This window comes from Lepisma saccharinum, chromosome 19, assembly GCF_977018435.1.
Source record: "Lepisma saccharinum chromosome 19, izLepSacc3.1, whole genome shotgun sequence".
Classification (NCBI taxonomy): Eukaryota; Metazoa; Arthropoda; class Insecta; order Zygentoma; family Lepismatidae; genus Lepisma; species Lepisma saccharinum.
The window spans coordinates 33,793,488-33,809,086 of NC_139247.1; the positions used below are offsets into that span (position 1 = coordinate 33,793,488).

Here is a 15,599-nt window from a genome sequence, read left to right on the forward strand (position 1 = left end):
CTGCGAGGAGGCTTCAGCTTAGGACACAGGGTTACTGGGAGCACACAAATCATGCAGCTCATTACAATTCTAGTCAATGCAAAACATCTGAACCCACAAATACATTACTTTTATATCTATTTATTTTATTTTAAGATATTTATAAATGTGTATTATTTCATAATTTGTGCAGTAGTTGTTAATTGATAATCATATACACTTGTTTTCAAAGGAATTAAATGCAAGATTGACACTTTTTGCTCATGCATGATTCCTCACTAAATGTCTATATCACAAATATACTTTTCCTTAAAATATTTGTAACATTCACAATCACACCATCTACTGAAAAGTTAGAGAGTTGTATTTTTTTTATATAGAAGTAATTTCCACATTTAATTTTGAGTGTTGTGGTCACTATTTCTATTTTAGATTATAAACGTTTGAGCAATTATCAAATTATATCTTAAATTATTTCTTATTGCTAGTTATTCAGTTTATTATTATGACTTGTGATTGTCTAATAGAAATAATAAAATGTTGAGGAGATGCGATACGATGAATAAATCAGCCTAGAGTGCTAGAGGCAATTAATCAAATATTGACGTAACCAGATGTTTTCTACAAAATATCATCATGCAATACATGAAGACAGTAGTAAGTAGTAAAAGTGAAGAAAACAAATATAACATAATGAGACTCAGTATCAATGATGGTAAATTTCTCATAATCTCATAAATATTCAGCTGTTAATATACATATATTATAGTTTTTTATTATTAAAGCATTTCAGTAAGACTTGAACCTGTCACTTTTTTAAAACCCTTCTCTTTCAAATCAAATGCTTCTCTTGGATGATGTGAGCTGACAAACCTGTTCTTGGGTTTAGATTTATAATATCCAAATCATGTTTGTGCCATCTTATTGCCATTTTCCTTGCTGTTTGTCCTACATAAACCTTTGAACATGAACAACTTATATTATATATTCTTGTGGTTTCCAACAATGTAACATTGACAACATCCATTGTATAACGGATTCTTTTTGTTTAAAAAATTGTTAACCATTCTTATAACTGTATCTTTAGTCAAACTAAAAATAAATTTCTGATGAAGGGAGCGTGTGTTCTCCTGAAACATCACAAAGAAAACCTGTGTCCTTATGCTAGGAATAACAGTAAACTACAAGAAAAATAATTTTAAAAATGTGGAAACCACAGGAGTATATAATATAAATTGTTCATGGTCAATGGATTATGTAGGACAAACAGCAAGGAAAATGGCAATAAGATGACACGAACACGATTTGGACATTATAAATCTAAACCCAAGAACAGGTGTGTCAGCTCACATCATCGAAGAGAAGCATTTGATTAAATAGAGAAGAGTTTTAAAAAGAGTGACAGGAAAAATAAATTTGAATGTCTGGGAAGCTTCCTTCATTGCAGAAGAACACTGGAATAAATTAAATAATGAAAATGGTAACACAGGCCCACTATGGAGTTTTCTTTTTCACAAATGAAGTAAGCCACCATCTTTAACATTAAATGTAACAGAAAACATCAAGAAACTTTGTGAAAGAAATGATAACTTTGAATTACCTGATGATATTTGGGGTTCATAATTTTTAAATAAAAAATAATGTGATCAATTTTTTTTAATCTGAAATAAAAATAAAACAGACTGTTTTTTTTTCACAATTAAGTTGTTACATTACAACAATGAAACATTGACAATATTCATTGTATAACAGATTCTTTTTGTTTAAAAAATTGTTAACCATTGTTATAACTGTATCTTTAGTCAAAAGCGTGTGTTCTCCTGAAATGTCACAATGAAAAACTGTTTTCTTATGCTTGTAATAACCGTAAACTACAAGAGAAATAATTCTACATTGCAAGCTATGCATACATAAAACAGTGGGTGTTATTGTAAAATGCCTTGATCAGTAAAATCTTTAAGTTGATGAGTGAGCATTTTCATTTTGCATGAGAAATGTATAGTAATCAAAGCACACTTGTTAATAGTATTTTAATAGTGTTTATTTAGTTTAAAAATCAATTTATTGATACATTTACAAGTGCAAAGAGGGAATCTATATAAAAAACTCATTGTTGCAAAATTTTGACAGATCTGAAATAATCATGCACAAGTGTTGTGTAATATGTTCTGCCAGTTCACGCACACCATCAACAAGATAGAGTTCTGTCAGTACACTGAGAGGTTTTGATTATTTGATACTCCTTACCTGTCATTTTTCCTCTGAATTAACTTGTAAATGCTGGCAAGAAGCTTGCAAAATATTTTTTTAAACTGTTTTTGGGTGCTGTGCTTTCTTCTATAGACCTGCTTGGATATAGTTAAGAATAAATAAGAATTAAGAAAACTATTGTTTTTCATTTTCAGATTTTAAATATTGGAGATGTATCATCTTGGATGACACAAGAGGTTAAAGAGGAGGATGGATTTATAACTAAAAGTATTCTCTGCATGCCTATCTCCAATGGGCAAAAGACGGTCATTGGTGTTGCTCAACTCATTAATAAGGTCAGTTTGTAATTTTGATCTTTCATCAGTGCCTTAGATCTGAGGAACGGAATTATTTTCTGTTTGTGTAGGGACATTTTATTTATGATGTTTTCATGGTTTTTTGCCATGAAAACATTAGGATCATGCAGCATAATGGTTAAAGTTAGGTTGAAATCATGCATATCAACACATTTCTCATGAACTCCAGCTCACTTGATACACTTTGCCATATAAAAAATTTAATTGAGTCCAAGGCTGATTTGTTGGTGACATATCATAACAAGCTTATCCCTTTTTCTATACCGGGTGAGTTTTTTAGCTTGACACAACGAAATATCTCCAAAAGTACGCATCTGATCAAAAAAAGTTCTGAATGAAATTTGTTCGTCACGAAGGAGCTAATCCAATGATGCCAAACTCCACCCCCCACTCCACCTCCTGGCAACTTTAAAATCTCAAATGGGAACCCCCATTTTGTATTGCAGATTCGGATTCTCCAGACAAAAATACGCAGGTTTTGTCTTAAACTTGTTTGTGGATTTGTGATACAAGGCGCTGTAATCGCAAAAATGAAATATTGCGGAAATGGTAAAAAAAATTGCACTTTTAATCGCAAAATGATGTGAGGCATGTTAAATTTTTATAAGAAACTACATTTAGCATAACCCAGGAACAACGAAGTGGATGTAGCAGTATTTTGTTCCAATCAGGGTGCTTTTTTATGGTGAGTCGCCTTGCCTCTCACCATCAGGGTGCTTGTTTTAGGTGAGTCCCCTCACCTCTCACCATCAGGGTGCTTGTTTTAGGTGAGTCCCCTCACCTCTCACCATCAGGGTGCTTGTTTTAGGTGAGTCCCCTCGCCTCTCACCATCGGGGTGCTTGTTTTTTAATAATCATTTTACAATAATTGCTCGAAAATGTCACCACCCGCTTCAATACACTGATTTATCTGCACTTGGAATCATTGGACACAACTGAGAAGCATGCCCGGTGTAATCTTTCGACATGCATTGGTGATTAGCTCAGTCATGTTCTCACGTGCTGTTGGCAGTTCATTATAAACTTCACTCTTCACGTAGCCCCACAAACAAAAGTCAGGCGAAGTAAGATCTGGCGATCTTGCAGGCCAAGACACTGGACCACCACTTCTGATCCACCGATGGTTGTACACGCGATCTAATACTTCCCATCTGCAACGGAATAATGTGCCGGACAACAGTCCTGTTGAAACCACATTGTTTGTCACACGTCTAAGGGAAGGTCTGCAAGCAATACTGGAAGTTTGTTCTGCAAGAAGTTTCGATATTTATCATCATTTAAGTCCCCATCGATAAAATATGGACCAATAAGTTTATCGCCAATTATTCCACACCAAACATTTACATTCCAAGGGTGCTGATGTTCAACTTGGTGTAACCAATGCGGGGTTTCAACACTCCAATAATGCATTGTATCGATTAATCGTAACGTGGTTTGTAAAAGTCGACTTGTCAGAGAACAAAACTTGAGTAAAGAAATGCGTATTTTTGTCTGGAGAATCCAAATCTGCAATAAAAAATGGGGGTTCCCATTTGAGATTTTAAAGTTGCCCCTCAACCCACCCCAGGAGGTAGGGTGGGGGGTGGAGTTTGGCATCATTGGATGAGCCCCTTCGTGATGAACAAATTTCATTCAGAACCTTTTTTTGATCAGATGTGTACTTTTCGAGATATTGCATTGTGTCAATCTAAAAAACTCACCCGATATAATGTATCAGTATATTTTTCTTGTTCCCTTATTTATTTTCTTTAAGTACGTATGAACCATCCTCTATTTTATTACCAAATATTTTTCTCTAACATGTGGGCACAATATTTAAAAATATTTTATGTTTTCTTGATGTGAACAGGTATATTCATGCAGAATCATGCAAAGTAAAAAATAAATTGCTGTGTTTCAACTTAGTGAAAATTTTACATAGTTTGAAGAATGTTCCAGATTCAAAACATAAATTTACTATGGAAGAGTTATATTACTCTTTAATTTTGGAGATGAATAAAGATTGCAGACTTAGTTCCTTGAGCAGTTTTCGTAACTGGCAATGTACACATGATATTCTGATGGTAGCACAATTGTTGTACCCTTTCACTTCAGACAGGCAACTGTTGTCCCATTTAAATGTATGGAGAATTCAATGCTTGATGTGATGTTAATAAGCAAGTTTTTTTTATTTTTCATGCGTTCAGTACATCCTAAATCAACAATCCAAACTTCTGATGATAAATAATTTTGTCCATAATATAAAAAATCTATCTTTCTGGAACTCATTTTCCCCCTTTATTGATTGGGCATCTTCCCAGTATCAAGTCTCCAGAGGAGACAATATAATTCAACTGTCTTTGAAAAATATATTTGTGTGTAAATTGGTTACAAAAAAAGTTTACACCTTAAGAGATAAGAAAAACAGTAGTTTTAGTACAAACGACAGCCCAAACTATGTCCCAAACAGCACAAATCTCCAAGGGACGTCCATAGAATATCCAGATTGTCCAGTTCAAATCCATGGATATTGTAAATATCCCATGGATATCCAGTCCTGAATATCCAGCTCTGGATATCCATTGGACATCCATGGGATATCCCATCCTGGATATCCAGAGAATCCCCATTTTGGATAACCAGGGGATCTCATGTCCTGGAAATTCATGGGATATTTAGTATTACATCCACATGTTATATCAAAATATTTATGTCAAATTTTTAATATGTGTAAAGATTCACTCAAGTTCATTATGTTAGTACTCAAACTCTGTGCTGCTAACTTAAAAACATCTCCCAAAGGAATTGCATCGTCCATAGGCCCATTATCTTTTCACATGTACACCAGGCGAGGTGAATGTTCCTTAGTCATTATGCTTTCTTTGTGTCTTGAACACAAAGCCAGTTTGCCTTACTTTGCCGTGGTAGTGAAGAATAAGTTCTGCATACTCTGCTTATCATTGATACACTTGTGAATACATTTTTCGGATGTATAGATGTGTTAATGTGAATTTGTGTGTGTTTGTTTGTGTGTGTGTGTGTGTGTGTGTGTGTGTGTGTGTGTGTGTGTGTGTGCGTGTGTGTGTGTGTGTATGTGTGTGTGTGTGTGTGTGTGTGTGTGAGAGAGAGAGAGAGAGAGAGAGAGAATAAAGGAGAGAGAGGGAGAGAGTCAAGTACTTGTTAAAAGCAAAGGTCTTTATTGTGTGTAAATATAATCCAGGAATGTTCTTTTCATATCCAAAGTATGTGCGAAAAATATCAGCATAATGTCCAGATTAGGTCTAATCTTAGTCCAGAATATATCCTTATCCACAATGAAATAAAAACATTCAAATAAGTTTCTAATCATGTGAACCCATGTCTGAAACATGTCCAAAAGTCATCCATAGAATGTCCAAAATGATCCACAGAATCTCCAAAACATGTTCAAAAATGATCCACAGAATGTCCAAAACATAGCCAGAATATCCAAATATATCCAAAAAATTATCCACAGAATGCCCAAAGCATATCCTTCCTGGATATCTTCTGGATGTCCCCTGGACAGATATATGGATATCCAGAGGATGTCCTACAGATGTCTACACTCCAGGATATCCACAATTTCAGCATGGATATCCAGAAGATCTTTGTTGCACCTTCTGCTGCATTGTGAATTCTTGTCCCCTGGTGGGGTATCATGTGTACCCTGTGGTTCCGGACCTCCAGACCTCCAGAAGATATCAATTAGATGTCTACTGGATATTTGGGTGCTGTATGGGGCTTTACACAGACTCTCACAGCAAATAATCACTTTCGCATTTTGAGCCAGATGTGAAGACAGTAAGGGAACTCGCCCAAGCCTATTCTTCAGGAGGGCCTCATGCCAGACCAGAAGGGTAAAACAAAGGAAATGTTTTAGATGAACTTTAGCATTTTAAATTTTAAAAAAATTAAAAGCTGCTTAACACACAAAATATATGCTAATACTTGTATCAGATTATAATAATAAAAAAAAAAAAGTGTTCCCCTGTGCATAGCACCACGCCATGAAGGCGTATAGGGGGTGTGGGGGTAACGCCCCACACTTTCTTGATCCGGTCGTGAGTGGGGGTGATGTGATCAGCATCACGCCCCTGACCGCCTTTACCCCCCAGGGTTTCCTCCAGGTACCCATGTTATTCGACGCTGGGTGGGCGCCGGGGCCACTTCCATCGTTAGAAAAGTTCCCGGATTTGAACCGGCCGGGAATCGAACCCGGGACCTTGAGCATGGTAGTCAGATTATAATAAAATAAAAGATAAAGAAATTTGAAATGAATAATACATTTGCTATACAATATCAATAAACAATATTTTTTGTTATATTGGGGAATATATAGAATTTTACTCATCATTTTAAATTTTAAGAAATATGTTAACATGCTTATTGCAGTATGCAATAATAAGAAAAATGCATATTACTTAATTGCTAATTAATACCAAATTTATTCATTAGCTCATGTTTGCTGCTTTACTTTCTTTGCCATATGAAAGTTAAGACGATGATATCTTTGCTTCAATTCAACATCACATACATAATGTTTATTCTATATAGAGATTCATACTGACCCAAAAGAAATTGAAACAGTGCTCAAAGTAGAAATTCGTAGCTGGAGGGATAGATGTTGGATGCTTGCATAAATAAACATGGAGAGAATGAAGCAAGATGTGCGAGGGGGGGAAGGGGTTAGCAGGGGTTAGCAGGGGGGCGTGGGATATGCAAATTTTCCTAGCTAGGAGATACTTTTCTTAGATTTTCTTGGCTAAGGGAATAACATCCCCCATTTTCACCACTTCAAACACTGAACACAAAATAAAATAAAATCTGTAATACATGTGAGATAAATACACATGCCCAGACATATTATACTCACACCTAATGAGAGAGAGATATTTAGAAATACACATTTATGCTAAAACATACTCCTAATAGAAGGCATGTAGGCCATTTTGGTTCGCTGTACCATGTGCATGTGCGAGACACAAGTACGGTTTTACTAATATATGCATGATTACTTTTTAATTTTCACTTTATTTTATTTTAGTCCCCCATATAAGGTCACAAACTGATGTGTAATAGATGAAAATGGTAGTGAATAGTTTCTAAAGGTGTCATTAGGTGGCAGCACGATCCAGCTTTATGATATTCAGTTAGCTCTCGCTAGATAGCAGATGTATGCATGTACTGCTCAGTTTAAAATTGGCGACCATGTTCGAGGAGTGTACGTGGATATGGCAAAGGTGGAGGATATGATTCAAGCTGACAGGCGAGTGACGAAAGACAGCATAGCAATTGAAATAAAGTATCCTCATGGTTTAGCCTACAGCATAATGCAAGATCATTTGAATTTCTGAAAAGTATGCACACGGTGGTGGCAAATGTTTCGTGAATGATGAAGATGTTGAACGTGAGGTGTAACTGTGGCTGGGACAGCAGCCCAAAGACTTTTCTGCAGCTGGTTTTGGAAGGCTTAGAAAGTGATGGGATAAGTGTATCAGTGTTGAAAAATAAAAACGATTGTCAAGTCAGTATCTCACTTAGTACTTTTTAATAATCATTTGTGACCTACTAACTGACTTACCTATGTATAAGTATTATTATTAAACACCTAAAAGCATTTCTTTAATACTGCTGTCATCTTACAAACATTTACTTATATATGCATCACTCAGCCCTTCATTACAATCGTCATCCCATTCCAGTTTAGTCTGAGTACCTTTTCTTACCTCTCTCTGTATTATCACAATCACCGACAGAATCTCATCACTGATGATATTGTATTCATTGGATTCACCATCACTGCTGCAGATCATGGAACGAATGAATTGACTGTTTATTTTCCAGATCCTAACAGTCTATTCTACAAGCAGACTGTGCTATCATTAACTTAAGTGAAACTGGTCTTACAGATACAAACAGCCTACTAAACCCAAACACGAAGGTGCAACAGGAGAGACTGTGGTTATCTGTATTCAGAGAAAGAGGGAATAAACTACTTACAAGCTTAGAACATCATGTCTATTTGTTTCCGAGAAAATTAACAATTTTAGTCCCATGAATCTCAGAGATACAGATCGACCAATAGAGTGCTAATATCAAGTGCTGTGTCTCATCAAACATTTGCTTCAAGTCTCGCCTAAGCACTTGGTTTACAGTGGTTTACACGCTTTACTCTCATTACCTCATTTATGACCATCAAAATCCCTATCGTTTGTTGCTTGTCTCTGTTTCAGATGCTATTAGGAATAAAGTTGAACATTACTGTGATAGATTCAACACTTATTGCAGCACAGATAATCTCATTTCTGTAATCCAAGCACTTATCCTTTCTGAATACAGTATTAGCAAAATTTTGAAAAATGTTTTGGTGTTCCCTTTGATTTATTAACTCTATGGTTAATATTTAAAGGAACACAATCTCCTGTGCTTGAGTGTGATATGCTCGAATATAATAAATATCATTTAAATGGGACATCCAGCCTTTTAGTTTCAGCCCATAATCATCTATTCATTTTTATATATTGCTATGTATTGATAAGATAGACTAAATTACATTTTAACATGAAGATGATTACTATGTTCACTTCAGTTTCAATACCACTGTGTCTTTCACCTCACGATTCATATTTGAAGGCCCACTATTACAGAAAAATTATAGTTACACATGAACTACTGCGCTTGAGCATATACCGATCGTATGAATGTTCGAGCATTATTCACTGAAGCGAAGAAACTGTCCATTCTGTAAGCCATCTAGCGTCCTCCATGCAAACTATTAGATGATCGAGCAGTCTATTGTATAATTTCTAATTTCTCTTCTGGATAATCTGGATTTATTTATATCTCAACATAATTTACTTTGTTGTATAATTTCGGCTTTTAATATGTTGTTTCTTTCCAAACTTAAATATGAATAAGCTGTTGAGAATGGAAATTAATTTGTATTAGCATGCAATGTTATGTGGACATTATCCATTGTATAATGTGTTTAGTTATACTTATTCTAACAGTACATTCTGAGAGAACGTTTCTTCTCTTATCTTCAGGCAAACAAATTTCCTTTTGCTGGTGGTGGGGATTGAATGTACAACTAACTTGTAATAGTAGCATAAGTGGAGCAAAATTTTGTAATAATTACTGGGGCACTGTAGAGTAGTCAGTTAGCACACCAGATTTGTAGTAAAAGTCACAGGTTTGTTATAGGTTCGATCCCCACCACTGAAAAAAAATTGTTGCACCTCAAGACGAGAGAAATGATGCTTTGATTTGATTTGATTTAATGTGATTTAGTTTATTTTATCTCACTTTTTTGTGCCACTTTTGGCTAATTTGCAGATATGGGAATGAGTGATGACATGATTAAATTGATGAATGGACACTCACAAACACCAATGCCCATGCCAGGATTCGAACCCAGGACCCCTAGCATCATAGTGCATTGTGCTAACCACTCTGCCAACAAAAGATATTCTCTCAAAATGTAGTGTTATAGTAAATATAGATAAAAGCACTAGACAGTGGAATTTGTCCAATTAACATTGCATGCTTATGTATTTTATTGTCACTAACATTCAGATAATTATGGAATTAATTAGTCTTTTACATGTTAATGTAAATGAAATATTGACTATGCATGTCATTCTTCGTATGTGTGTGTGTATCTATGTCACATGAACATTTACAGTCATTTTTTTTTCTTTATTTCTTAAATAGGGAAATGGCCATCCTTTCACAGACTGTGATGTTTCTATTTTTGAGGCCTTTGCAATATTTTGTGGTTTAGGAATACATAATACACAAATGTATGAAAATGCTTGTAAGTATTTCTATATGTGCACATTTGCTTTTTAAGTACTTTGTCTTATTAGTACTTGCACTATTATTTAGGAATAGAACAATACATTTCAAACATTTAAATTTTGAGGTCTGCACACACAGATATACTGCATAGAAATTCAAGCGAGACCTGAATTCAAACTCTGGTTCTGAATGAACTTGCATTTTTTATTTAAATTTCTATGTAGCACATCTGCTGTGTGTACATTAAAGTTGGTGTTTGAACAAAGAAAGAAATAATGCACATGCAAAAAATTTTAAAAGAAATGTTGGTGACAAACTATGGTTCAGTTTGTTATACTGAGTATTACTGGTAGTTATAGTAAAAATTGCAGATTAATTTTGAACTTTTGTCATGTAGAAATTACTAATAGGCTATTGGAATTTACCACTTTCTTCTTGCTATTTTTGGTGTGTGTTTGATAGATAGTTAATAATCATTTATTATTTAGGCAAAAAAATATTTTTTTTAAAATATAATTAATTGTTAATCATTAGACAATACTTGGCAAATATCACATAAGAACTCAACTCACCCCTGTATTCTGTGTTCAACAGTCAATGCCATTTCGTTATTATTCCAGTACTTGGTTAAGCAGGATTCTAAGTGTAATATTATAATTTTTATCAAACCATTCACTTTCCTTTAATTGGCAAGAATCTACAAGTTCTGGTTTAGGTAATCCATTGTTACCAGTGTCTCGTGTTTGTCCACTTGGAAGCTTTTTCAAGGATCTACATGTTCTGCCACTCTCATGCTTGTACATTTTTCACATGCTCTATTATGTAAAAGCAAATGTCTATGAATTGTTTAGGTGGCACCATGACATACACAATTTCAACACAAGAAATTAAACTAACTTACTAATACCTTTACACAATACAGTTGTATATGAAAAATAACCTAAGTACTCAGGGACTCTCTTGTATAACAACCTTCCAAACCACATAAAAACCATTGAAACCTGCAAAGCTTTTAAGAAAGAACTGTACAAATACTTACTGGAACACTACTTTTACTCAATTGATGAATATCTAGGCCTGCAATAATATACGTATGTATGTATGTATTCTTTCTTCACAACTTTTGCTAATTCAGGTCTTATTAAAAATAAAATAGGTATCATAAAACATAAACCACATTATACTATACTCTCAATGTGTATCAAATTCTCCAAACATGATGTGGTTACCATGGCCGTATTTAGAGGGGGGTTTCTAGGGTTCAAACCCCCAGAAACTTCTGACATGTTGGATTAATGGATGTTCAGAAACCAAAATCTGTAACAAATTTTCAATTTTTTTCTCGAAGCATCACAAAAATACAAGGAGACAATGTTGAAACGATCGAGCTAGAATTTTCATACATTTGGAATTCTGAAAGTTGAGTGAAACAGGATTTATTCTCGGAATTGCAGCCCACCGGCGACCCCTCCATCATCACTTCTGCTGTCATCTTTCCGGTGTTGTTCCTGCGTCACAAGGAATATACATTGAAGATTCCTTTATGATTGTCCCAAAATTCCCTTTCCAGCTTTTAAATTCCCCTTCCGATAAAGTCGAAAATAAATCCCCCTTGATAGGAGTTCAAACCTATAGTACCTCCAGATTCATAGCGCATTACATTCGCGATTGAGGTTACAATCCATGCACCAGGCTAAGCTTTTAAAGAGAATAACTGGTTCCACACTTTTCAAAATTCCAAAAATTTATTATTTTTTTTTTTGAAGGTATCTTAAGTTTAATGAAGAAGTAAAATAATTGTGCATTTCAGTACACACTGTATGAAACGTAAAAACAAAAAAGAAACTTATGCTGGATATTCACTCATCTGCTGGATTGAGTAAGTCCCCTCAAGGATATAACAATAATATAATAATTATTATTATTAGTATGCATGTATGTATTAGGAAATGCATGTTACTTCTCTCTTCATAAACGTTTGTCTTCTCGTTTAATATCTAAGAAACTAAAAGTTAAAATATACAAAACAGTAATTTTGCCTGTAGTATTATATAGATGTGAAACTTGGTCCCTTACATTGAAGGAGGAACATAAATTGAGAGTATTTGAAAATAAGATCCTTAGGAAAATCTTTGGACCTAAAAGGGATGAGGAGACAGGTGAGTGGAGAAGGTTACATAATTTAGAAGTACATAATTTGTATTCATGTCCAGATATTATTAGAATAATTAAATCAAGAAGACTTAGGTGGGCAGGCCATATGGCACGAATGGGAGAGGAAAGAGGAGTTTACAGGATTCTTGTTGGGAAACCTGATGGTAAGAGACCTGTAAGAAGGCCAAGACGAAGATGGAGGGACAACGTTGAGGTGGACCTAAGGGAAATCAGTAGGGATGGAAGAGAGTATATAGATCTTGCTCAAGATAGAGAAAGACGGAAGACCTATGTTGCTGCAGCCATGAACCTTCGGGTTTAAGAAGGCTAGAGAGTTAGTTATTATTGTTATGGAATAAAATTGTTTTATTATTATGAAATTTTAATTATTATTGTACAATTATTATTACTATTTCTATTATTCAAATTTCTGGCGACGCCCTGGGAACAATTATGAATGAACCCCCCCCGAAAATTTTTCCTGCCTACGGCCATGGTGGTTACTGGTATAAGGTAACATTTCCATTACCATTCCACAGTAACCCTGCATTGTACTGGCATTGTATTATTGTATTATTGACTATATTTTGCTGTAACCATAAATTGTATTTCATTGTTTTATGATACTGAATTGTTTATGGTGTTGTAAGAAAACTGACATGTCCGATATCACTGCATATATATGCAAATAAGAAATTCATTGATGAAATAAATCTTATCTTATCATATTATTTCGTGTAAATCACTACCACCAGTCCCAACACTGCTGATATTCTGCCAGGTTTAAAAGAGGAATGCATCTTACAATATTTCTTTGCATTTTTTTCTCTTCTTTCCTCCTTTTTTCGAAATTCAGCACCACTTGGACGTTTATTTTTAAACATTTCTCACTTCATTAACAATAACAAATACAAATTTGATAAGGAAACTTAACAACATAAGGAGCAACATGCTAAAATGCAGGTGCTAAGTAGGGGCAGGATGGGGTGAAAGCCAGTGTTGGCAGGACATTTTCCTGCCTATCGTCTACCCTTCGGTGACGTAATCAATGACTTGAAGTATTCAGCTAAAGATTTTCTTCTAATCTGTCAATTCACTTTCTACTATTCTAGTGATTAACATTTTCTGTTTGTAGTTGTAGGGGCATAAAAATATAATATGATTGGTTGAAAATATATTTTTAATGCCTAAATAAAAACTTTTGTGAACTATCGGTCTTTCTTTAATTTATCATTCTTACTGTGCCCCCAGAAGCTTGCGTGCACCCTGTCCCCCCTTGAACCGTGGGGGTTACAGAAGTGTTATTTCAGAGACACGGATGATGAGGTCCTGTGTTCAAATCTCAGTCTGAGCATGGATGTTTGTGAGTGTCTGTTCTTCATATCATCACTCATCCCCATCTTAACAAATTAGCTAAAAGTGGCACAAAAGCGAAGTAAAATGAAGCAAATCAATCAATCAAAAAGCATATTAACGATGCATTGGCATGTAGATTCAGCCAGTGTAACCTCTGTAGGCCTCGTGTTGCATCCTGTCCATGTGTGTTTGTGATTTTTCTTTCATATGTTTTATCTTATCACCTTACATCCTCCTCTTCACAATTAGCCAAAAGTGGTAGAAATGTTATCTCATTTTTGTAGAATTGTATTCAAGGTACTTAGTGATCTGACAAAATTAGAGAACTTTGTGAATTCATTCAGAAACCTAACAAGACAAGGAATATTAAATGTTCTCAAAGTGAAAAATAGATCCTTAAAATATTTACACACACCATTTTGTTTTAAGAAGTTGGTCAATAAATATCCAGGCTTTGACACTTCCAGTGCATTTGAAAATCTATATTTACGAGGTGTGGCTAGAAAAAAACCGGATCGATGTTGCTGTCGACAAACGGTATGCACGTCAAGGTCAAGCGGTGCATGAGTGTATAATGTGATATCCTGCCTATCGACTGTGTGATTTCCCAGGGTACGCAGCGATCAGTTCCGCTTGTGGATGAAGTAAACTGTACATCTGTGCTCCGTCGGAAAAATGTTAAGTGTGAAAGTGGAACAGCGTATCAATGTGACGTTTATTATGAAACTCGAAAAATGCACCACAGAAACTTATGGTTTGTTGAAGGAAGTGTACGGAGATAAGTGTTTATCACTCACTCAAGTGTTTCAGTGGTTTCAAAGGTTTAAATAGGGACGAGAAGTGATCGCGGACGACTGGCATCCTGGACGGCCTTGCCCGTCAAAAACGGAATAAAACATTGCAAATGTCAGTGAATTGATTCGATATCCGTGGGATTGTGTACGTTAATTGGGTACCCGAAGGTTAAACTGTCAACCAACATTATTACATTAGTGTGCTGACGACACTTCTTGAGCGAGTAAGACGACGACGACCTGATTTGTGGATAAGCAAGTCATGGATTCTTCATCAGGACAATGTTCCTGTCCAAACGGCATTGTCATTCAAGGCTTTTTTTGGCCAAGAATGGGATCCCAGTGTTAGAACATCCACCCTATTTGCCGGATCTCACTCCCTTCGACCCTTTTTTTTTTAACTCTCAAAGATCAAATCAGCACTGAAAGGAATCAGATTTACGGCATTAGAATCTCTGAGAACAAAAGCGACGGGGGTCATGAACATGGTTTCAGAAAATGATTTCCAGCACTGCTACCAGCAATGGAAGATTCGTATGGAGAGGTGTATCGATAGTGGAGGGGAGTACTTTGAAGGGATTAATGTTCGTTTTGTACAAAATAACCAATAAAAGCTTTTGTAGTAACAATCCGGTTTCTTTCTAGCCAAACCTCGTATAATGGATATGCTAACTTATCTTTTATATCTGTCCAAATGAGAAAGTCATTGAAGTGCTGTCATAATGAGCCATATTCTTGCATAACAGTAAAAAAAACAGTGGTCCTTCTCATCAATTACTTGGCTTGGATACACTGCTACGAGATCGTCTTGGGTTCATCATATTTTCTTGTATTTTCTTTAATGGTATGTGTGTTTCATTGTAGTGAACCCCATACTATCCTCTATTAATCATGAAGCAATATAATTTGTAATCTCTTCTTTGTTAGAAGTCAAATTAACTGAACTCCT

At 35.2% G+C, this 15,599-nt stretch overlaps 1 protein-coding gene across 2 annotated transcripts in view; it reads left to right on the top strand.

The window, feature by feature from the left end:
* Pde6 (phosphodiesterase 6) overlaps positions 1-15,599 on the top strand; it is a 649,430-nt gene that overhangs the window by 566,184 nt on the left and 67,647 nt on the right. For both annotated transcript variants that reach the window (XM_083140787.1, XM_083140788.1), the window contains 2 exons: positions 2,385-2,525; positions 10,260-10,362. In XM_083140787.1, the coding sequence (XP_082996913.1) occupies positions 2,385-2,525; positions 10,260-10,362 (244 nt within the window). The remainder of the gene's footprint in view (positions 1-2,384; positions 2,526-10,259; positions 10,363-15,599) is intronic.